Consider the following 23,558-nt stretch of genomic DNA (forward strand, 5'->3'; position numbering starts at 1 on the left):
AAACCAAGAACAACTTGATTAGGAATATTATGGAAAACAGCCGGGGAGCACAAGCAAAAACATTGCATATAGTGGTCCAATTATTAATATACTTAATTGCCAAATACTATGTGCCTATATGGGAATGAAATGGGAAAATGCCACAGAACAAACATAATAGAATAGAATAGAATAGAATGGAATGGAATGGAATGGAACGGAATGGAACAGAATAGAATTTTATTGGCCAAGTGTTATTGGACACACAAGGAATTTGTCTTGGTGCATATGCCATGAGTGTACACTAAAAAAAAGATAAGTTCATCAAGAATCATAAGGTACAATACCTAATAATAGTCTGCAGGAAGGAAGGTTAAGACTGTTATGTGGAATGGAGCATTTTAGGATATTCATTTAGGCTGTGAATGTAGCAAGGAATACTCTAGATTGTTAAAGAACCACTCATACATACAAGCATACCATGTATAAATTCTATAAGCCTAGGGGGAAGGGAAATTTCAATTCCCCCATGCCTTACAACAGAGGTGGGTTTTAAGGAGCTTGCAAAAGGCAAGGAGGGTGGGGGCAACTCTGATATCTGGGGGAGCTGGTTCCAGAGGGTCGGGGCCACCACAGAGAAGGCTCTTCTCCTGGGTCCCGCCAAACAACATTGCTTAGTCGATGGGACCCGGAGAAGGCCAACTCTGTGGGACCTAACTGGTCGCTGGGATTCATGTGGCAGAAGGCGGTCCCGGAGATATTCTGGTCCAATGCCATGAAGGGCTTTATAGGTCATAACCAACACTTTGAATTGTGACCGGAAATTGATCAGCAAGGGATGTGGTTCAAGACAGGGAGGACCCCAGACATCAGTTTGGGGCAAATGAAGGTCAACAGAGTCAGAGGAGCATCCTAAGGATTGTTTACAGCCTTGGTCGTTGACCACAGGCCCCTTCTTCCTGGAGTCCACACTGACCTGTGAGACCTTTCAGACTTGCGTTTGGACCTCGACTTCTCTGCCCCTATAACAGGACCATGGTGAGACAGCTGCTGGTCCTTCTGGGGCTTAGACCTCGAAGCTGGAGTGGGTTGCAAGATCCAATAGGCGAACAGTCCCTGGGGGACAAGCTGGGGACTTTATCCCATTCGTAAGAGGTCTGTAAGGGGCATGCATAAGTTCACCTGCATTGCCTATTATCCCCATCCTAATGTTCCCTTTTACTTTTATTTGTTTTATGTATTCAGCTTATGTAAATACTTATGTTACATTCCCAGACCGAAGCACACAGGCTTCAGTCGGGTTCTCCATTCTGGTGAGGAAATATTAACTGCTGATTGGCTAGACTCTCTGGCAGCTTCCTATAAAGGGCAGACAGAGTTGTCAAAAAAAAATAGTTGCTAAATAAAGAGCTGTTGTTTTGGAGCCACCTCTGTCTGCCTCTTCCATTCACCCTATCCAACAACCTATATGTATTATCTAATACAAGATTGACAAAATCAATCAAATGAAATCAAATCACTGTCCTAGATGGAAGTCAGCACAAAGGCTAACTAGTTAAAAGGAAAAAGAAAGAAAATAAAACCAGTCAACATACTTTAAAATAACACGTTATTATTGTACTATGATCCCTTTTGTACTGAAAACAAATGTTTCCACCAAATGATCTTTTTCTTGCATGAGGCCACCAGCCATCCTGACATTTACAATGAAGAACTGGTGGCATCAGAACTGGCTTGGCAGGTTGATTAAGCAACTCCTGTAAACACGCCTGTGTTGTGCTGATATATACCCCTTTTGTTACTTCCTTTGCCTGAAACTGAGGCTTATCTTGAGCATATGAAACTATTGCTTGAAAGACTGACTTGGAATCTGCTCAGCTTTTGTGTGGGTAAGACTTCAGCCATTAAACTCAGTACTTTGGTTTGCTTTGAGGACACCTGTCCTCTAATACCAGTGCAGCTGAAGTTATTCAGGAGCCTTTGCTGAAGGACTCTAGAAAACCTTCTAAATGTGGTACTGTTCTCTCTTTAATACTTTATCCTTCCCATACTTTATCCTGGGATATCTTATGGCCACATATATTTTGCCATTTTTACACTCAGGAATACCAAGTATTTCGGCTGAAGAAAGGTCCTTTTGGTCAACAGAAGAAGTTAACAACAATGAGTTCACTAGAAGAAACTGAAAATATTCAAACATTGTTTAACTACCAGCATTCATTTATAACGTCCAAGGTAAGGTGGGTTAATACTTCCAAATATGAACTCTCAACTTTGAAACTACAAAAAAACCCTCCATTTCTCAGCTGCTTAATAGTTTGAAAACAATAGAAAAATCAAAGTTTATGTTGTAATTTGCTAAGGAATGTCATGATTGTACCCCCATCTTCCTGTTTTTTACTTTAATCTGGCAACAAAATCTACATCTGTCTGTGAGATTTCCTTTATTTGCTAAATTTTGCTTGAATTTATTTCAGAAAATTTTGAATACTAAATATGGGATGTCAACAATATTTATTATAGTAAAAGGTAGCTGTATTGTATTGTGTCTGTTTTGGTTTAATTGCTAAAACATTAATTATTCTCATTAAACTAAGCAAACTGTTGTGCTGGTAAGAAAGAGGCAGAATCAATATTTTTTCTGCCATAAATCTTTGCTTTCCCAATGGTTTGTTCCCATAGTATGTGTATTATCTGGTTGTTGTTGTTTTTTACTATGGTATGGTAGGATCACATATTCTTTTCTTTTTCCCCACTTGACATCTCCCAATAATAGCATAGAGTACATTTAAAAACAAACAAACCTGGAGTTTGTATCACAGTGGTATGATATGATATCTGTCTTTCTGTTCTGCTTTTTCTCCATCAAGGATACTAATCTTTTAACTACCTTCCCCTCCAGGGATTGAACACACCACGAGCTATGATCCCTGCAACCTTCAAAGCCAAAAGGTTCCTTCTAAAAAATGTTGCTCAAGATAAATAAACCTGTTTGCTCAGATTGTTCTCTGTCTTTCTATCTCTCTCTATTTCTCTCACACAAACACATTCAGTCTTTCTATCTCTGTGTGCACTTGTATGTATAGACTTTGTCTCAAACACCACTAATAAATTGAACAAGGCCCAAACTGAAAAATAAAATAATATTGTTTTATTATTTTTAGTTTATTTATTATTTGATTAGTTGTTACTGCACCCACATTCAGAGGAGATGTGGCTGCCCAAACAAATGATTATCTACTTATACTCTTTCTCCTCTTGATCCCAGAGTTGGTAGGGCTGGTGAACATCAGGGGTAGGTTCTAATTTACCTTGCCACGTGGCCACTTCTTATGCAACCACCACCACCACCCCATTTTTTTAAGTGCAGTGCCAGAAACTTGGCATCTGCACATGTGCAGAAGAAACTTTTAAAAAAAATCAAAATTCAAAAAAATATTGCAGCATCCAATGACTGGCACCAATGTTATTGTGACATCACCAGTGGGTCTATCAGTTCAGGCGAACCAGTCCAAACTGAGAGGAATCCACCTCTGGTTAACATGTGCAGCTCCGCTCGTTTCCTTCTTCAGTAAACCACACAAATAGATTCTGGGATTGTTGGATGTGAACTGAGACGAAAGCCATGGTTTTGGTTTTTGCTCTGTTTCTTCCTAGATCATTTCAACTGCCTGTGAGCTGGGTGTCTTCGATCTTTTGAGAGAGTCGAGAGAACAGCTCTGTTCCACAACTATTGCTGAACGCTTGAGCACCAGCCCCACTGGGATGCAGAGGCTGCTGGAGGCCTGTGTGGGATTAAAGCTCCTGACACTGGAATGGAAAGATGGCAAAGGTAAACATGTGAGAAGCAGCAGGGAACTGGAATGGCCAACAATTATTGCATAATTGTGGCTGCCACTGTTGAGCTTGACAGATCCAAGTGCTTGTAGAAGGGGGGCTTCTAAAAATCACAGGTCAGAAAGTTAGCATAGTGTATAGCAACTGGGTTTGTGTGGGGGGTTTTATGTGTTGATCACTTTATCACTTCCTTTGAGATTTGGTCCAGTCTGATTCACAGCATCTTTTTGGCCGGCCCAATGTTTTATATTCACTCTTGGAAAGTCATATAAACTAGAACAGTAAAACATTGGCATTTTAAAAATGAAACGAAACCAACTTTGATCATTACTGTTGTACTATGGGACTGAATCCAATTTTCAAAATGAAATTATATCTAAATCCCAAATCTAATGAAATTTGAAAACAAAAAACAGCCATTGCACTTGGCCAATTGACAGGTCCTTGCAGATTGTGTGGCAAGGTTTTTCAGAAGTGGTTTGCCTTTCCTAGGGCTGAGAGAAAAAGACCAGCTCAAACAGCTGGCTTCGTGTATAATGTCCGATAGGGACTTGTAGTCTCGAAGAAATTTAGTGTCATGCCTGTTGAGGGAGCTGTCAGATGTAACAACCAATAGGAATTGAGCATTCTCCCAGTCAAAAGCTGGACCTGGATGAAACCATGTAGGCAAACAGTATATAACAATGCCTTAACAACTACATCAAACTGGCTTTTATATTATTATGATATGCATGAAATAAATACAGCATAATTTGTTTTTAAAGTAGATGAAGATACTATTGTGAATTGAAAGATAGTTACATGCAATTATATCAATATTTTTTGTGGTTTGGTGTTTGTTTGCTTTTCTAGATCTTTATGGAAACACAGACTTTACCAATCTCTACCTGGTCAAATCAAGCCCAAAGTCTCAGTATAATACCATAATATTCCATTCTGAAGTTGTTTATCCATCAATGCAATATCTTCCTGACGCTGTGAGGTAATTCCATCAGAGCATTGGGACTAGTAAACTAGAATAAATAAAGATAGAACATGAAAAACCATCCGAATATCAGAATTATTAGACCCTTGTCCACAAGAAACTAAGGACATTTCACATTCTGGATGTTGAATATAACATTAACACGTTTATTTCCTTGATTGCAATGGCACTGAATTATCATCACTGAATTTTCTCATTCAGATCAAACTGTATATCACTCATCACACCCACCCCACCACCTGGCCACTCTTCTTTTCATCTGTCCTTGGGCCTATAAGCAACACTTCCAGGAATAAAAACATTAAGCAACCTTCATTTTCCTCATGCAAATGCAAATGAATAAATAAATAAATAAAATCCTCCCTACCACCACCACCACCAGTGAAAGAATGAGGAGAGACCCGCAAAGCCTTCTGCTTCTATCGCTTTGGCCATATTGTGGCAAAGGCAATAAATTCCATTGATGCCTCAGAAGCAATTTGCAATTAAAGCAATTAAAGCCCATTTGCATCTCAAAAATAATAAGTAAGTAGCAGAAGGAGAAAGATAAGCAATACAGTGATAACTTGTCTTACGAACTTAATTGGTTCCGGGACGAGGTTTGTAAGGTGAAAAGTTTGTAAGATGAAACAATGTTTCCCATAGGAATCAATGGAAAAGCAATTAATGTGTGCAAGCCCAAAACTCACCCCTTTTGCCAGCCGAAGAGCCCATTTTTGCACTGCTGGGATTCCCCTGAGGCTCCCCTCCATGGGAAACCCCACCTCTGGACTTCCGTGTTTTTGTGATGCTGCAGGGGAATTCCAGAAAGGGAATCCCAGCAGCGCAAAAATGGTTGCTTCGCTGGCAATGGAAGTCCGGAGGTGGGGTTTCCGAGCGAGGGGAGCCTCAGCGAAATTGCAGCATCACAAAAACAGGGAAGTCCTCGAAACCCCACCTCCGGACTTCCGTGTTTTTGTGATGCTGCAATTTTGCTGAGGTTCCCCTTGCAAAAACACAGAAGTCTGGAGGTGGTGTTTCCCATGTAGGGGAGCCTTGGGGGAATCCCAGCAGTGCAAAAATGGGCACTTTGCTGGCAACAGAAGTCCAGAGGCGGGGCATCCCAGTGGTGGCGGCTTGGGTTTGTAAGGTGAAAATAGTTTGAAAGAAGAGGCAAAAAAAAAATCTTAAACTCCGGGTTTGTATCTCGAAAAGTTTGTATGACAAGGGGTTTGTAAGGCGAGGTATCACAGTACTTCTGTGCAGGCAATTCTGAAAGAGATTAAGCTAAAACTGGATTAGCCCCTTCCTTCCTTCCTTTCTTCCTTCTTTCCTTCCTTTTCCCCTTCTCTCCTTCCTTCCTTCTTTCCCTCCTTCCTTCTCCTCAGTTCTTTCCTTCCTTCCTTCCTTTCCTCCTTCCTTCTTTCCCTCCTTCCTACTCCTCAGTTCTTTCCTTCCTTCCTTCCTTTTCTCCTTCCTTCCTTCTTTCCCTCCTTCCTTCTCCTCTGTTCTTTCTTTCTTTCTTTCCTTCATTCCTTCCTTCCTTCCTTCATTCGTTCGTTCGTTCCTTCTTTCTTTCCTTCCTTCCTTCCTTTTTTGTTGTAAGACAAAAAGATTTGGCGGGATTTTATTTTAGCTATAAGTCCATCAACAGTAAATTCATAAACCTACTGAATTGGGATCGACTCTTTTTTTAAACCAGAAATATTAAAATATTTTTTCTTTTTATAAAAAAAGAGAAAAGGAGGATGTGTAGCTGTTAATTTCATTAAAAAGAGAGCAGTATAGAAGTGAGTTGAGTTCATTGCCTTCCTCTGGGGAGTTTTTCCAAGTAACATGACTGTACAGTTATTTCTTGGTAGAGATGCATTAGAACTCACTGCACTGTTTTTGAGACAATGAAGAAAAACTGGCTTAATAATGAAACCTTCAGAATAATATCTGAACTGGGAAAATTCAGTAAGACATTCAGGATCTACTTCTATGCAAAAGAAAATGCCAGGATGATTGCCTGTTTCTTTCTAACTTTTTAAAAATTCTTTTAGGAAAGGAAAAAATCAGGTTCCATCAATATATGGCTCTTCCTCAAACAAGCTTTATGAGGTCACTCACAGGTAACATTATAATTTTAGAGAATGGTTAGAGTAACTGTTTTGTGGGCAACTAAACAATAGGCTTAATCTTCGCACTGTCATAATTTTCTCTGTCATATGATCCTGACTCATCGCCGTATTCAACTTCTCTTTTACGGCACTGGAATATTGTTGTGGCACATCTAATTGACCAGGTGTTTATGTTTATATACAAAGCACAGGTCTCCAGTTCATGACTCTGCTTTGTTTCGAGAACATTATAACATTTCTCATCAAAATGGTAGGAGTGCTCCACGTATTACTGTACGTGCATATTTTTCCAAATTCTGATCAACATAATTTAAGTGATGCTGTAAAAAGAAACATAGAAACATAGAAGTCTGACGGCAGAAAAAGACCCCATGGTCCATCTAGTCTGCCCTTATACTATTTTCTGTATTTTATCTTAGGATGGATATATGTTTATCCCAGGCATGTTTAAATTCAGTTACTGTGGAGTTATCTACCACGTCTGCTGGAAGTTTGTTCCAAGGATCTACTGCTCTTTCAGTAAAATAATATTTTCTCATGTTGCGTTTGATCTTTCCCCCAACTAACTTCAGATTGTGTCCCCTTGTTCTTGTGTTCACTTTCCTATTAAAAACACTTCCCTCCTGGACAAGAAAAGAATTCCTTTAATTCAAAAAGAAATTGTTATGTAAAACATAACAACAATAGCCTTTTATAAAGTTACATTTAGAGATGTTTATTCCAATTCTAGATCAAAGGAAGAGTTACAAACCTTCTCCAATTTCATGAATGAACTCTGGCCTGTAGTAGGAAGAGAAGTGCTATCTGCCTTTGACCTGTCCCAGTTCCCAATCATTTGTGATCTGGGTGGTAAGTACAAACAGCACTTTGCCATCTTCTTCACAGATTGGGCCAATGGGCTGGATGGCTTCTTAGCTTCTCTTACTAACCTTTTCATCTGCATTTGTGAAAGGAGAAATCTTTAGGAGATCAAAAATGGGGGGGGGGGACGGGACCAGTTTGGGATGTCCATAGCAGACTTTGAGAAATAGTCCTCTTTTAAAGATGATTAACTGTCACTTGACCTGAAATGGCATCAAAGCCAGTGGATAAATTGGAAGAGATGTTTGAAAAGGGGAGACAATTCTGAAAAGAAAATAGTCATTTCCTCCTCCCCTTTCCCAGTGCTGACCAAAGATGAGAAGGAATTGGAATCAGAGAATATCAGGTTGATGAGTAAAGGTCATTTAAACTGGATTTGCCAGGGGACATTTGAGGGATGCAAGAGTTCATGATCCAAGATGAAGTGGGATTTGGTGCCCTTTGACATGATGTTCAGTTTTTGTCCATTCAATCTGCATTGACTATATTTTTGGACCTTTGGAATATTCAGTGCATCTTACCTAAGGAAGTTTTATAGCCTGCAAGGACCATATGAAAGTTGAGAATCAAATGACGCAATCTCTGTTCTTTTTCCCTATTAATATTTGTTTTCCGTGAAATACATAGCAAATTTGAAAGACGTTTGTCTCGTTTTTAAAATTATTAAATTCCAATTAATCTGATATGCAGTTATAGAGAAATAATAGTCTGGTAGCTTCAGGGGGAAAAGCTGGACATGTACAAAATTTTATTCTGCAGTTATTTAATTACATTTTGTTCTGTATTTAAGGAAACACTGGTGGCTTAGCTAAGGAACTGATTTCACTCTACCCAAAATGCACTGTGACCATTTTTGATCTCCCTGAAGTAGTGGAAGCCTCCAAGAACCATTGTTCGTCTTCAGAAGAGACCAGAATCACTTTCCATGCAGGTAAAAAATACAATGTCCCTTGTGGGTTGAACTCATGTCTTGCTAAGCACAAGAAACTTTCACAGGCAGACTGGATTCTGTGATTTTTAGAGAGAACAGATTATTGGAAGACATGGTGCTCAACAAGATTTTACTTTTGTAGGTGATTTTTTTAAAGATCCTTTTCCCGAAGCGGACCTGTACATTTTTGCCAGGATTCTTCATGACTGGCCAGAAGAAAGATGTTTCCAGCTGCTACATAAAGTGTACCAGGCCTGCAAACCTGGTAGGTGTTCTTTAATCATAGAAAGTTAAATCTGCTAAGGAACTGGCAACGTTCATACATTGCTCAAGTTTTGAACTCCCCTAAATTGTCATTTCAAATTCACAATCCAGTTTTCCTGGGAGTACAACTGACATTGTATATATTATAATTATATTATAATTAATCTTATATATAATCTTATTATATAGAATTTCAAACTTTCCCTATTAAATTAGACCCCAAATTCTTTACAAATCTGAACAAAGTAATATCCAAATTTATACGGCAAAGGAAAAAGCCAAGGATTAAATTATCTGATTTAGAGAATAATAAAAGCAGAGGTGGCTTTGGACTTCCTGACTGGAAGACATATTATAAGGCTACCTCTTTATTTTGGATAAAAGAATGGATAAATCTGAGAAACAGATGTATATTACAACTAGAAGGTCACGACTTAGAGAAAGGATGGCATGCCTATTTATGGGAAATTGGAAATAAAACACAAAAATACTACAATCAACACTTAATTAGAAATTCCCTGCTAAATACTTGGAAAGAAATTAAACAAAAACACTATTTGAAGATCCCAAATTGGCTATCAACTATGGAGACTTTAATATATCCGAACACAATAGATATGATTCAGGGCCAGGTTATCTTCGAAACTGCCTTCTGCACATTCAAGAAAATCCTTGGAGAGGGGAGGCATACAAATCCAATTAATAAAATAAAATAAAATAAATAAAATAAATTTGCTTCAGGTTTTGCCAACCCAGCAGTTCAAAAGCGAATGCAAATCAATAACAAGGTACTACTTCAGTGGAAATGTAACACTGTTCTATGCAACTCAGTGTACAGCAGTAGTGGGCTGTTGCATGGATGGTCCGATATGCAGTCCCACTTGGGAAAAAGGTAGATGCGCACACATCTCCATATCCCAGATGTATGCACACCTGTGCCCGCATGAGATTTGGGTTCTGCACATGCGTAGGAAGTGAAATCTCACGTGAATGCATTTTATCCTAAACAAGTGCAAAGTTATGCATATTGGGGCAAAGAACCGCAATTATATCTACCAACTGATTGGGACCAAGTTTTCTGAGACAACCCAAGAAGGGGATCTTGCAGTTTTGGTGGACAGCTCAATGAAGATGTCAACCCAGTGCGCAGCAGCAGTGAAAAAAGCAAATTACATGCTTGGCATGATTAGGAAGGGAATCGAAAATAAGTCAGTAAGTGTTGTATTGCCTCTGTACAAATCGATGGTGAGACCACACTTGGAGTACTATGTACAGTTCTGGTCACCACACCTTAAGAAGGATATAATGGAACTGGAAAAGGTGCAAAATAAGGCAACAAGTATGATCAAGGAAATGGAGCACCTCCCTTATGAAACCAGATTGCAACGCCTTGGTCTCTTCCGTCTTGAATGGCGGCATTTAAGAGATGACTTGATTGAAGTGTATAAAATCATGCATGGGATAGAAAAAGGTGGATAGAGAAAAATATTTTCTCTATCACTCAATACTAGGATGAGGGGGCACTCCCTAAACTCATAGGTAAGAAAGCGAGGACAAATAAAGGGAAATATTTCTTCACCCAGAGGGTCGTTGATTTATGGAATTCCCTTCCAGAAGAGGTCATGACAGCTGCCAGCCTTGATACCTTCAAGGCAGGATTAGACAGATTCATGGATGCCAAGTTTATCGGTGGTTATTGAAACGGATGTCCGTGTGCCGCCTCTATGTTGGTTGAGGCAGGCAGGATTCCCTTGGGTACCATTTGTTGGGGGTCAGGGGAAAGGGAGGGTTTTGCCTTCTCTTTCTGCTCAAGATCCAATTGGTGGGCCCATGTATGACACAGAATGCTGGACTCGATGGGCTTTGGCCTGATTCAGCATGGCTCTTCTTATGTTCTTATGAGAGGATGTTTGTGTGTGCGAGATATTGTCAAATTTTTGTGTTTTTTCTCTTCTGCACATGCGAAGAAAATAAATTGCCAAAAATCAGTGAAATCTCTCACGCACACAGATCCTTGCATGATATTTCACTTCCTGCGCACGCCCAATAGACAAATCTTGCGCCAGCACATGAGCACGTGCATGCCGGACACACACACACAGGGGCACCAGTGATGGGGAGCCCTTCACTGGCATACAGTAATGCTGGCCACATGACCAGGGAATTTTCTTTGGACAACATTGGCTCTCTTGGCTAAGGAACAGAGATGGCCGGCATGCCCTAGAGTTGGTTAAAACTGGACAGGGAAAACCTGTAACTTTTTAATACAATGTACTGAAACACAAAAATAACTTTGGCAAGGAAAAACTTTATATGGTCAATTTCTAGAAAAGATTGAGGGGAAAGCCTTGGCGAATAATTAGAATATCTGTAAATTGACAAAATATGCAAAAACAACCACAATAAATTGGTCTGTGTTATATATTGGCAGGAATAAATATAACATATTTGAAAGAAGGATTCGTAACATAAAATGTGGGTATTTTCAAAATGTGTAAGGTTTATTGCGCTTTTGAAATAAGTATTGTTCATTTTGAAACACAGGTGGTGGTGTCTTAATAGTGGAAATGCTTCTTGATGAAGACAGAAGAGGGCCTTTACCAGCCCATATTTACTCCTTGTTAATGTTGCTCTACTTGGAAGGAAAAGAACGGTCAACAGATGAGTTTAATGTGCTTCTCCACAAGGCTGGTTTCCAAGAAGTTGAGATAAAGAAAGGAAGCCTCTTTCATATTATTCTAGGAAGAAAATAATGTTGCCCCAATTCCTTCCTGTTGAATGTTTAAGAGGAAATTGCAGTAATCAAAATCTTGCTTTGTTGATCACAGGTATATTCTATTCTTTCTATGTCCACAGATTAAATAGTTGGTTCTTTTCTTATTACAATATGATTTCAAAATAACTATGAATCCCTAACAACCTAGCAGAGGGGTGGCATACAAATCTAATACATCATCCTCATCATCCTCATCATCCTCATCATCATCATCATTATTATTATTATTATTATTATTATTATTATTATCCATTGTATCATTGCATTTAAAATACTTCCTTATCTAGATGAAAATGCATCCAGGCAGGGGGAAAAAACAATGAAATTGGAAATGTTTCAGATGTTGGCTTCCCCATTGATTTGGGTTGTTGAAAACTGTCAGGGAGTCTTGGAAATCACAATCATTGACTGTGGTTGCTTGGAAGAATGTTTGTAGTGGCCACAGCTTTGCAAATACAACTGGTGTGAAGAGCCTTAACATTTGAATGACATAGCAGATTTTGATTCAAAACTATTTGCACTATGATGTTCTGTTTGGGTTTATTGAAGTTTACAAAGAGACAAATAGCTCTAAGTGTTTTAATACTATATAAATGGATGTAGAATTCTATATTTACATGCCCATATGTACATGTAAATATAGTTGGTTACCACATACACAATTAGTTCAGTTCATGGCATTTGAAAACTGCACTGCAGACTCTTTAACTAACCCAGTAGTTTCTCTTTTTGCCTCAACCCTTAACTCTTAAAGAGATAGGGAGAAGCTATAATTTTTATTAATGTGGGTGTAACAAATATTTATTTAATATTAACCAACTAAACCCCCCCCCCATGTCCATATTGCTCCCACCCTACAGGACCACACTGCATGAATGGTATGTACTGTATGTATGGGATTATGACTGCTTTATAATTAATGGGTTTCTTTTAATACGGTGTTTTATCATTTTAGATTATATTCAACTTTTTTAAATTGTTCTGTATCTATTTGTATTTGTATTTATATTAATATTGTAAGACGCACTGTCTCCTTCAGGATTGGGAGGCATAGAAATCGAATAAATAAATAAATTTTTTATCAGGAGTAATAACTTCTATTTTCGTAACAGTGGATTTATTTTCCAAAGAGACACATTGTTTTGCAGAAGAGACGGAGTAACGACACGGACACCAGAGCTGGATTTAAACTTGGGTCATTTTTATTAAAATAAATTTGCATAATTTATTAATTAAATTAGCATGAATTAGCATAAATTTGCATAAATCAACATATTCAACTATGACCCGGAAACAGTGGACCTGCAGGGTCAAACAAACACTTCCGGGGCGGAAATGACGTAAAAGGTCAACATTCCTGGGCAACTAAGGGCGTAGTCGATGCTGGTCCAGGTGAGGGACCTCTCCCTCACCTGAGACCCTGCCATGCACTCGCATGAGGGGGGTCCCGCCGGCTCACCCCTACCCTGGGACTTCAATAGCGGGACCCAAAGACAGGTTCCCCCCAAGTGCGCAGGTAGCACCCACCATGAGCTTGGAGAGAACCTGTCAATCATCCCCAAAGATGCCCAAGGGAGAACGCGCAGTTGCTGAACCACCACCCAGATTTCCGCCCCTAACCTGCCTACCCAAATGACCAAAGGTAAGCCAATTAACCTATTGAATGCAAGCACCCCCTAACCGCACATCCATCTCCCCAGTGTGGAATGGGCGAAAAAACAGCCATGCCAAATGGGCGAGGCTGCAAAAAATTCCCATTCGGCCCCCGAGGGCGACCCACCAATAGCACACTGCAAATTAGGGAAGGGCGGGTGGGTGTCTGCTCCTTTGACTGGGTCCGGGCGAACAGGCTTGGCCCAGGGCCTGCGGCCCTTAAATAGGGCCAGCAAGCCCCGCCCGGTCCCCACGTCATTCCAGGCCACGTGGGCCTGGCTTTCCCGGCCGAAATCTCGTCTCGCGAGATTTCGGCCGAAAACAAAATGGCGGCCGCCATGAAGAGTCCGGTGTCTGCCCGGCCCTTCCGCAAAAGCGCCGTGGCCGGTAAGTCGAGCCGGCGATATTGCAGAAGAGACGGAGTAACGACACGGACACCAGAGCTGGATTTAAACTTGGGTCATTTTTATTAAAATAAATTTGCATAATTTATTAATTAAATTAGCATGATTTAGCATAAATTTGCATAAATCAACATATTCAACTATGACCCGGAAACAGTGGACCTGCAGGGTCAAACAAACACTTCCGGGGCGGAAATGACGTAAAAGGTCAACATTCCTGGGCAACTAAGGGCGTAGTCGATGCTGGTCCAGGTGAGGGACCTCTCCCTCACCTGAGACCCTGCCATGCACTCGCATGAGGGGGGTCCCGCCGGCTCACCCCTACCCTGGGACTTCAATAGCGGGACCCAAAGACAGGTTCCCCCCAAGTGCGCAGGTAGCACCCACCATGAGCTTGGAGAGAACCTGTCAATCATCCCCAAAGATGCCCAAGGGAGAACGCGCAGTTGCTGAACCACCACCCAGATTTCCGCCCCTAACCTGCCACGGAGCGGGGGTCAGATCTCTATCTTGGCCCCCCGACTCCCCCCTCTAACTGCGCCAGCTCACGCAGAGACACTGCAGGTCCTGTAAGAAAGTGGTGTTCCTCAGATCTGACAGAGGAAGACCAGCAGCCAGGTAAAGCCACAGCTGATCTATGGTGATGCGGGGATGGGCCACAACCACCCCGCCTAACCCTCTGACTACCGTACCCAGGGCCTTAACTCCCCTCCTAACCCGGTGAAGGGCCCTAAGGGAAATGGCGTCCCACCAAGCGATCCCCGTGAGGATCTCGACCACCCCCCTGCGTGGAGGGGCACACAGTGCGAAGCCACCGCAGGCAACGCGAGCCTGGCAGATCTGAAGTAGACCCCCAGGCCCACACAGGTCCTTGCCACCGAGGTGCAAGACCCACCACCTGGGCGCCGCCAGAGGATGCAGCCCTCCCAGTACCATCTGGGCGCAGCAATGGGATGCCGCCCTCCCAGCACCGACTGGGCGCAGCAATGGGATGCCGCCCTCCCAGCACATATCCAGGCACAGCAATGGGATGCCGCCCCCGGCACTAACTGGGCGCAGCAATGGGATGCCGCACTCCCAGCACCAACTGGGCGCAGCAATGGAATGCCGCCCTCCCAGCACACATCCAGGCGCAGCAATGGGATGCCGACCCCCGGCACCGACTGGGCGCAGCAATGGGATGCCGCCCTCCCAGCACCAACTGGGCGCAGCAATGGGATGCCGCCCTCCCAGCACACCTCTGAGCGCAACGATGGGATGCCGCCCCTGGCCACCGACTGGGCGCAGCAATGAAATGCCGCCCTCCCAGCCCAACTGGGGGCAGCAATGGGATGCCGCCCCCCGACACCACCTGGGCGCAGCAATGGGATGCCGCCCTCCCAGGACCAACTGGGCGCAACAACGGGATGTCGCCCTCCCAGCACCTCCTGGGCGCAGCAATGGGATGCCGCCCTCCCAGGACCACCTGGGCGCAGCAATGGGATGCCGCCCTCCCAGCAACACGGTAGAAACGCCCGTCCCACCGCACACCCCGTCTCCCCCGCCAGACAACCAGGACCCAGCCGCCACAACGGCAGGGTCCCCACCCCCGATGGTAACTTGTTGCTGAGTGGTCTCGGAGCGCTCATGACCCCAAGCAACACCGTCGGACGCATCCTGGCGGGTTGAATAGAAGGGGACCAAAGGAAGAACCTGGCCTAAGATCTTACCCGGACCCTCAACAGGCCGTTCGTACCCTAAAACAGGCCGTTGACCACCGGCGAGCGACTTCCCGAATCCTCCGTATCGAGAACGCCGTTACCGCACTAGTGGCAGCGCCTCTCGAGAACGAGCGTTCCCTGATGGCGGGATCCATACTTGGCCTGGCCAAACCCTACATACTAGCACCCACCTAACGGAAGTAATGAGATGGAAGGCACCAAATTGACCCGGCGGCCCGCGATGCGGCCCCGGCCCAACTTTCCCGCACTGTCACCATGCGGAAGTCACCATAACCAATAACCCCGTCCCCGCCTTAAACAAGGCGAAGCCGGCCAACCTAGACCTAATAGTCCTAACCGAAAGGCCACGCTGCCTAAGCTGGACACAAATATGGCCAGGTACACAACTGGGGCAGGCCAGCTATAGGGGTAACCCGTATACTGCCTGCAATCCCAAACAGTTCACCTGCCCGCTGCTAAGCCCCCCAGAGTGCCGGACACTCCCAAGAGTGCCGTAGCCCAGCAAGCCTCTACTCTCTACTGCCCAGGAGCCCCCCGGCCCCAAGGTGGACAGGAAAAGCCCCTGGCTACATACGTGCCCGCAGGGCCAGGGTCCGAAACCGGGACAACTGACCATGGGACAAGGCGTCAGCAACCCCGTTGCCTAACCCGGGGACATGCCTAGCTAAAAACAATGTGGTCAGGGACGAGGACCTGTGCCCCCCCCAAAATAATTGGCGGACAAGCCGCATGACCCTGTCCCTCTTGGAGGACAGGGCGTTCACAACATGGACAACCACTAGGCTGTCACACCAAAATGCACAGTCTTGCCCCCAAACTGCTCACCCCAAAGCTCTAGGGCCACTATCAAGGGGGAGAGCTACCAAAAGGGTCAAATCCTTAACCAAAGAAGAGGCCCTCATTCAGGAGGCCACGCAGACCAGCACCACTGGTCACCCAACACAACCCAAAGCCACGAGTACATGCAGTATCAGAACACAACTGCAATTCAGCTTCCAAAAGAAGCTCTTGCCTCCAAAGACAACCTATTAAAACGTTCTAAGAACTCCGCCACACGCAGAGGTCAGCCCTGACCCCTGCACATAAGCGGGTACGATGATGGGGCAAACGGAGCCCCCCCCATCGCAGTATATAACCTCCTAGAAAAAACCCTGCCGGCACCACGACCCGGCGGGCCAAATTAAGTATCCCAGCTAGTTCCCGGAGCTGCCGAAGAGTGACCTTCCTGCAGCCCCAGAACCGTAGCAAGGTGATCCCTGATTTGTGTCAACTTGTCCAGGGGCAAACTAGAAGATTGCCTCTGAGTCCAATTCAATACCGAGGAAGGTAATCCCGGTGGCGGGGCCCTCGGTCCCCGTAGAGGCTAAAGGCACCCCCAACAGAGCGCAAAGGGCTTCGAAGACCCGCATTAGAGCAAAGCAGTGCTCTGCACGCGCAGTCCCCACCATCAAGAAACCCTCAAGGTAGTGAACGCCGAGCCCAGACCGCTGCGCCTCCTGAGCGCCCACTCCAAGAAGGTGCTCAAGCTCTCCCAAAAGAGAGCATGAGACGGAGCCACCCATGGGTAAAACCCCGACCACATAAAAACACCTATGAAATGGAAGCCCAACAGCTCGAAGCAGTCTGGGTGTATGGGGAAGAGCCGGGATGCTGACTTAATGTCGCATTTATCCATAAGGGCTCCAACCCCACACTGCCTTACCATGGCCACGACCGCATCAAAGGATGCGAGCCGGACTAAACAAAGTTCGTCAGGAACGAAATCCTTCACTGACTCCCTTTTAAGAAAAGACAAGTGGTGAATCAACCTAAATTCAACACCCACCTTTCAGGGGACCACCCCTAATGGGGACACCCCAAGATTCGGGAAGGGCGGCTCCGGGAAGGGCCCAAGGCCCCTCCCCATGGCCACCTCTTATGCTATTCTGGACCGAACAATGCCGTCATGTCCCACAACCAATCTGAGGTTGTCGAACCCAAAGGCTTGCTCGAACCCCCCATGTAAGGGATCCTGAATCCCTTGGAGAAACCTAGCAAGAGAGCGGCCGCTCTCGAGCGAGGGTGGTCGTCCCTCAACCAACCCCCGTGTTGTTGTTGTCGTTGTTTCTGTAAATTAATTGGGCTGGGCCCAGTTTCCCCCCCAGTAGGTGGGGTTTGTACCCTGGACCCCCTCCCCTCCTAACCGTCCCCTTTGAGGGGCAGGGGCACATTGAAGCGGCATGGGAGCCCCGCCTTCCCGCACGCATGGCTGTACATACAAAAGGGGGGAAACAAGCCCCTCTGCAGCAAACCCATGCATGCAGCGAACGGGTCCCACACTGTGGTGGCCCCTATGTCCAATCTCCCTGGCCCCGACGGGTAAGCAGTCAAAAAAGGGGGCGGAGGCCCTATGGCCTGCGCTGGTGGGGTCAAACCCCCCGCCCCGACACACCAGGCCCTGGCAAAAAGCTGCCCCAGGGGCCTGTGCTCCCGCACTAGGAGCCAGCGGGGGGGAGGGGGCAAACCTGGCTACAGGTGCCCCCCCCCCCGAAAAAACCCCAAGAAACTGGGACCGAGTGGCAACAATATTTAAATAATTAACGTATACCATAACTGAACTGAAGTTTGGCTATGATTTTACTGAAATAGTAAAGGCTTGGAACAAACTTCCAGCAGACCCGGTAGATGAATCCACATCAACAGAATTCAAACATGCCTGGGATAAACATATATCCATCCCAAGATAAAATACAGAAAACAGAACAAGGGCAGACTAGAGGGACCAATGGGTCTTTTCTTGCCGTTATAAGTCCATGTTTTCATATAAATAGATGAAATAATTTCAACCATAATCAGTCTCATTATTATTATTATTAATATGTTCTTGTGTACACCATGGTTCTTATTTTTACACCTGAAGGAACCGGGGCCACCCAGGCCCCAAGAGGGCAGCAAAAGGCCTCTGCCCAAACAGGCAGCGCAGCAGCAGGAAGCTGCCGCCAAGGGCCCAACTGCCCTCCGTTTTTATTTTATTTCTTAGTTTATTTCTTATTGGTTTTCGGGGGCCACGAACCGGGGGGGGCCCGCACACACGCGAGCCCTCCCCCGAGCCCCCACGTCCCCAAGGGGGCTACCCGAATGATCCCCCGTAGGAAAATAGGCGGGGGAGACAACAGCCAACGGCTCAAGGCCCGGCCGTCCAGCCAGACTCGAAGCCCCCAAGCCACTCCACGAGCCTCCGATGAGGCTGTCAAGATGGCGGCCGTAACACGCGGCCGCCTTTTACAGATCGGAGGGGGGGGGTGCTCACGCGGGCCTCCCTCCGAAAGGCCGTTGCTGCCCACCGATCGAAGAGGGGCAGACCGCCAGCCTCGGATGGGCTGAAGCCTGCTGCCCGCAACGAGCAGCAGTCGCCTCAAGCCTCTGACGAGGCTTCCGAAATGACGGCCGCTCCACGCGGCCGCCGAAAGGCTCCAAGAGCAGACAGCCAAGTGTCTGCTCCTTTGACTGGGTCCGGGCGAACAGGCTTGGCCCAGGGCCTGCGGCCCTTAAATAGGGCCAGCAAGCCCCGCCCGGTCCCCACGTCATTCCAGGCCACGTGGGCCTGGCTTTCCCGGCCGAAATCTCGTCTCGCGAGATTTCGGCCGAAAACAAAATGGCGGCCGCCATGAAGAGTCCGGTGTCTGCCCGGCCCTTCCGCAAAAGCGCCGTGGCCGGTAAGTCGAGCCGGCGATATTCCTTGGTTGAGTCTTTCCTAGGTGAAATGCACCATAGTGAAGCACACAAGCACATTTATATTTATTTATTTATTTATGTAAGTTATCAGGAAGTCCACCTGAGTGCAATGTTTGTCATTGCTAGAGTTTCTAATACAATTTGTCACATACCTTTGTTGGAAGGAAAATCCATCTGGTTCACTTCCAAGCTAAGAGAAAGATGCTGGAAATAACATGGAGGTGTTTTGGAAAGAAAGACTTTATTTATTAATAAACAGAACCACAGAGTACAGTTCTAGTGCAGCTGACCAATTGGTTTGGTTTTACATGGACTTATACATTTTACAGCATTTTATAATCTGGAGGTTTGATTTGTGTGTTTTTATTATTTGATTGGTTTTACTTGTTTCACAAAGTGTTGGAGATCAAGAGCTGCCTGTTTTTAACTAGGTCTTCAGTCTTCTGGAAAACACCTGGCCTCTGATTGATTGAGCCAACTGACAGCTCCCTGTATAAGGGTGAGCTGTCAACTGCTGGGTTTGTACCTAGTTGTAATAAAGAGCTGTTGCATGAAGCTCATTTCCAGTCTATTCACTCACTCTATTCAATAACTGTCGATGAGGATGGGATGCGAAGACGGACTGAAGCAAAAAGAGCTAACAGAAGACAACAATAGTATATAGTGGGCTTGTTTGAATGGACATGTGCGTACTGGGGGCTGCTTTCTAAGACCAAGGGCAGCTTTCTGCCTCTAAGAATATGTTTCTCCATTTCTTCTTTAGGGAAATATAATATTTTGCTTCTTTTAATATTTCCCCAAATATTTCATTCTTAAAGGGGGGACTTCCCATAACAGCTCTCTTTTCTTTTTCTTTCTGTTCTGTCGGGCTCTCTGGTAGACTCCTCCCAAAAATTCACTGGTACAAATTTCAGACACAAACACGTTTGAAAATTCAAAACAATGTTCTTTATAATGAAGATTCACTTAAACTAAGCCCTCTTTTGGTATAGCAAAGAGCACTCGTCTCCAACCAAACTGGTAATTTGTACAAGTCCCTTATCAGTTCTGTGATACTTAGCTTGCAGCTGTGAGGCAATTCACAGTTCTTCTTCTTTCACAAAGTGAAACACACTTTGCTCTGGTTTAGTTTCAAAGCGGGGGGGGGGGGGGAATCAGCACACAAAAAGTCAAAGTCAGTAAAGCAGTCACGAAACACAACGATCAGATAATCCTCCACAATGGCCAAACCCACAGGCTGCTCTTTATAGCAGCCTCACTAATTACCAAAGCCCCACCCAACCACAGGTGGCCTCATTTTCTTTGATAATAATCTCTCTGTTGTTGTTGCCTATGCATCGCTCTCCGCATGCGTGGCTGTATCATTAACTCTTGTTCTGAATCCAAGGAGGAGCTAGAGAATTGATCTCCTGAGCTCTCTGCCACACTCTCCTCCTCCCTGTCACTCATGTCTTCTTGGTCAGAGGAGCCTTCATCAGCAGATTCCACCGGGGGGGGCAAAACAGGCCTGCAGCATGTGGATGTCTCCCCCACATCCACAGTCCTTGGGGCAGGAGCTGGGCCAGAGCTAACCAAAACACTTTCTTCTCCTTTCCTTTTCTTCCTTCCTTCTTTCTTTCCTTCTTTCTTTCTTTCTTTCTTTCTTTTGGTTAATTCTGGATACTATTCTCATTCCTTCTCCATTTTTTCCTTTTCTGCTGCTGACCAAGAATGACCTTAATTCTTGGCCCTGGAAAAGGTCCTCAGGATTTATTCCTCAACTGCAGTAAATCAGGGAGAATTGCTAATTGATTCACCATTGTCACTGTCTGTTGGGGATAGGAATCTGGCTATGAGTCTTCAACTGCTCTTTATGTACCTTTAGAGCCATTTGCATGATATTCTTTCCCACAAAGATCATCCTGATGGTCAAGAAGCTCTTAAAATCACCAGCATTTCAGACTCCCACATATAAACGGCATCATCTCCAGTTCCTGCTTCATGAATATGGTATCATTTACTATGCTTCACATTTACATTTATTTCCCCACCTTTAAATCAGGGTTTGCAGATAAGAAAATAAACAGAAGCATGTCTGTTGAAATTGAAGTTGAGGCCTTTCTCTGTTTTTTTGAAGCCCAGATCTGGGAATGGAAATGATGCTTTGCTAGAATACCCTTAGAGTTACCCTTCTAATCCCACAGCTAAATCATTTATGAAGATATTGAAGAATATTGGGCCTAAGACATAATCTTGTGGTACCCCACTGCTCACTTTGCTCCATGTAGATGTTGTACCATTAAGGACTGCTCATTGAATATGATTTGTCAGCCAGTTACAGATCCATCTGATGGTGATGCTGTCTATCCAGGGATGGGTTACTGCCCGGACCGGTGGGGGGGGGGGAACGCAGCGGGGTAGGAAAAATGGAGCTCCACACAGGAGCACCCAATTTGCATTGAAAGATGTTGAAAGAAAATGCGTAAGCCATGCCCACAATATGGTAGTAAAAAATTTGGTAGCCCTTCACTGTGCCTAACCCCCATTTTTCTAGTTTACCAAGAAGTAGGTTGTGGTCTACTTTGTCGAATGCCTTGTTAAAGTTCAAATATATTATATCCACAGAATTTCACTGATCTGCTAATATATGATCTGTTTTTAACAAACTTGCGCTGGCTACTACTTATAACTGTATTTGTTTCTAGATATTCAGAGATTTGGGTTTTTTTATTATTGTTGGCTTGTCTCAGTTAGCTATGCTATGAAACCTTCAACAATACCGAGCAGAGAATTTTAACAGAGCGTGGATGTGTGAATAAAGACTTAGTTAAATAAGTATTATTTACATATAAACAAAATATAAACAATCCAGAATAAGCATGTAGCAAATACAGAATAATATGCACTGAGCAATTATAAGATTAGAGCACAAAGCAAAACAATATAGATAACAAGCACGAAGCTAAAATACACGAAGCTAAAATACAATAAAGATAAAGCACGAAGCTAATACAAGCACGGAGCTTAGAAAAACAACTCCCCCGTCTCAGGCAAAAGTAAAGTAAAGGAAGTGACAGAGCAAAGTAATGAGCTTTTATAGCTTCAATGAGGAAGTGACGAAATAGACTTGAATATTAACCCTTCAAGTACATGTTAACTCTTTAAGTGACAGTACAGTTTTACAGTAGCAACTGTAACATTTACAGTGACAGTACAAGTTTGGTACAGTTTATAAAATGCAGTTTACAATGGCAAACCCTAACACACATGTACTCCTGTACTAACAATTATATTTTCCAATATCTACCAAGCTGGGTTAGCTGGGTTGATTGATCTTTAGTTTCCTGGGTCTGGTTTCTTTCCCTCATTTTTGTAGATGGGAACCACATCAGCTCTTTTCCAATCCTCAGGTAGTTTTTTGGTGCTCCAGAATTTTTTAAAGTTATGTTACATTGGTACTGAGATAACATATGCGAGTTCAGTCAGAACTCTGGGATATAATCCTAGAAGGATCCCAATGATTTCAGATTTGCCATCCAACTTTTCTGAACCTTAAACTTCAAATATCTAATTTAGCTGCAATTCTGGAATGGCTGTTATTCCAGAATGATTCAAGCAGTTTGATCCAGCCAGTTTGATCCAGTGATTAAGACACCAGACTAAAAAAACAAGAGCATGGGTTCTAATCCCAGTTTAGCTCTGAATGATGGCTGGGTGCCTTTAGGGTAATTTTCTCACTCACTTACTCAAACCATTTCACGGTGTTGTTCTGATGGGAAAAATAGGAAGTTTGTTGGATATGTTTGAGTTCTTTGCAAAAATAATAAATAAATAAATATAAAGCTACTATACTGTTCTATAAACCAAAGAGCTTGTTGTGTACTCCAATTCATTTGTATTTCAATTTATCTGCTACAAAAGGTGTAACTAATAAGACTTCTCCCTAAGTCTTCAAATAGAGGCTGGATACTCTAGATAGAATACGGCATATGCCAGCAAGATCTACTACTTCCATAATGCATTCTTATTTAGCTTATATGTAAGAGTACATGGGAAGAGATAACTTAAATTTATGGACTGTATTTGCAGCAAATTACACACAATCAGCCAAACATTCCCAGTGCTAGACCTAGGTCTGGTAGCCTTGGCCGCCATAGAAAAACTAAAATCCGCCCAGGAAGACAGCACAGAAATCAGAAAGCTAGCTACTAAAAAAAGAAGAAAATTCTCAGTATCATTTACATAACAAACTAATATGGTGCCATAATTCTTTTTGTGGTTATATGTTCAAAACTTTGTGCAATGTTCATTGGGCTGTTGAAATAAGTAATAGCGCTTTCTCACCTCTAAAT

The 23,558-nt window shown here is 43.9% G+C and overlaps 2 protein-coding genes across 2 annotated transcripts in view; both read left to right on the forward strand.

The window, feature by feature from the left end:
- LOC139166873 (complement factor H-like) overlaps window positions 1-23,558 on the forward strand; it is a 1,233,958-nt gene that overhangs the window by 248,190 nt on the left and 962,210 nt on the right. The gene's annotated exons all lie outside the window — the stretch shown is intronic.
- On the forward strand, window positions 1,817-11,712 carry LOC139167363 (acetylserotonin O-methyltransferase-like). Its single transcript, XM_070751833.1, has 9 exons — window positions 1,817-1,864; window positions 2,083-2,214; window positions 3,637-3,811; window positions 4,669-4,798; window positions 6,826-6,894; window positions 7,634-7,752; window positions 8,555-8,695; window positions 8,838-8,960; window positions 11,504-11,712. The coding sequence occupies exons 1-9, from the start codon at window positions 1,817-1,819 to the stop codon at window positions 11,710-11,712; spliced, it is 1,146 nt and encodes a 381-aa protein (XP_070607934.1).

This window comes from Erythrolamprus reginae, chromosome 4 (genome assembly GCF_031021105.1).
Source record: "Erythrolamprus reginae isolate rEryReg1 chromosome 4, rEryReg1.hap1, whole genome shotgun sequence".
Classification (NCBI taxonomy): Eukaryota; Metazoa; Chordata; class Lepidosauria; order Squamata; family Dipsadidae; genus Erythrolamprus; species Erythrolamprus reginae.

What these genes read in the sequence shown, in the direction of transcription:
- LOC139167363 (XM_070751833.1), top strand. Translation starts at nt 1,817, where the DNA reads ATGAAACTATTGCTTGAAAGACTGACTTGGAATCTGCTCAGCTTTTGT. An exon ending in ATTCATTTATAACGTCCAAG is followed by an intron (nt 2,215 to 3,636) that starts GTAAGGTGGGTT and finishes GTTTCTTCCTAG; the next exon opens with ATCATTTCAACTGCCTGTGA. An exon ending in TATCTTCCTGACGCTGTGAG is followed by an intron (nt 4,799 to 6,825) that starts GTAATTCCATCA and finishes AAATTCTTTTAG; the next exon opens with GAAAGGAAAAAATCAGGTTC.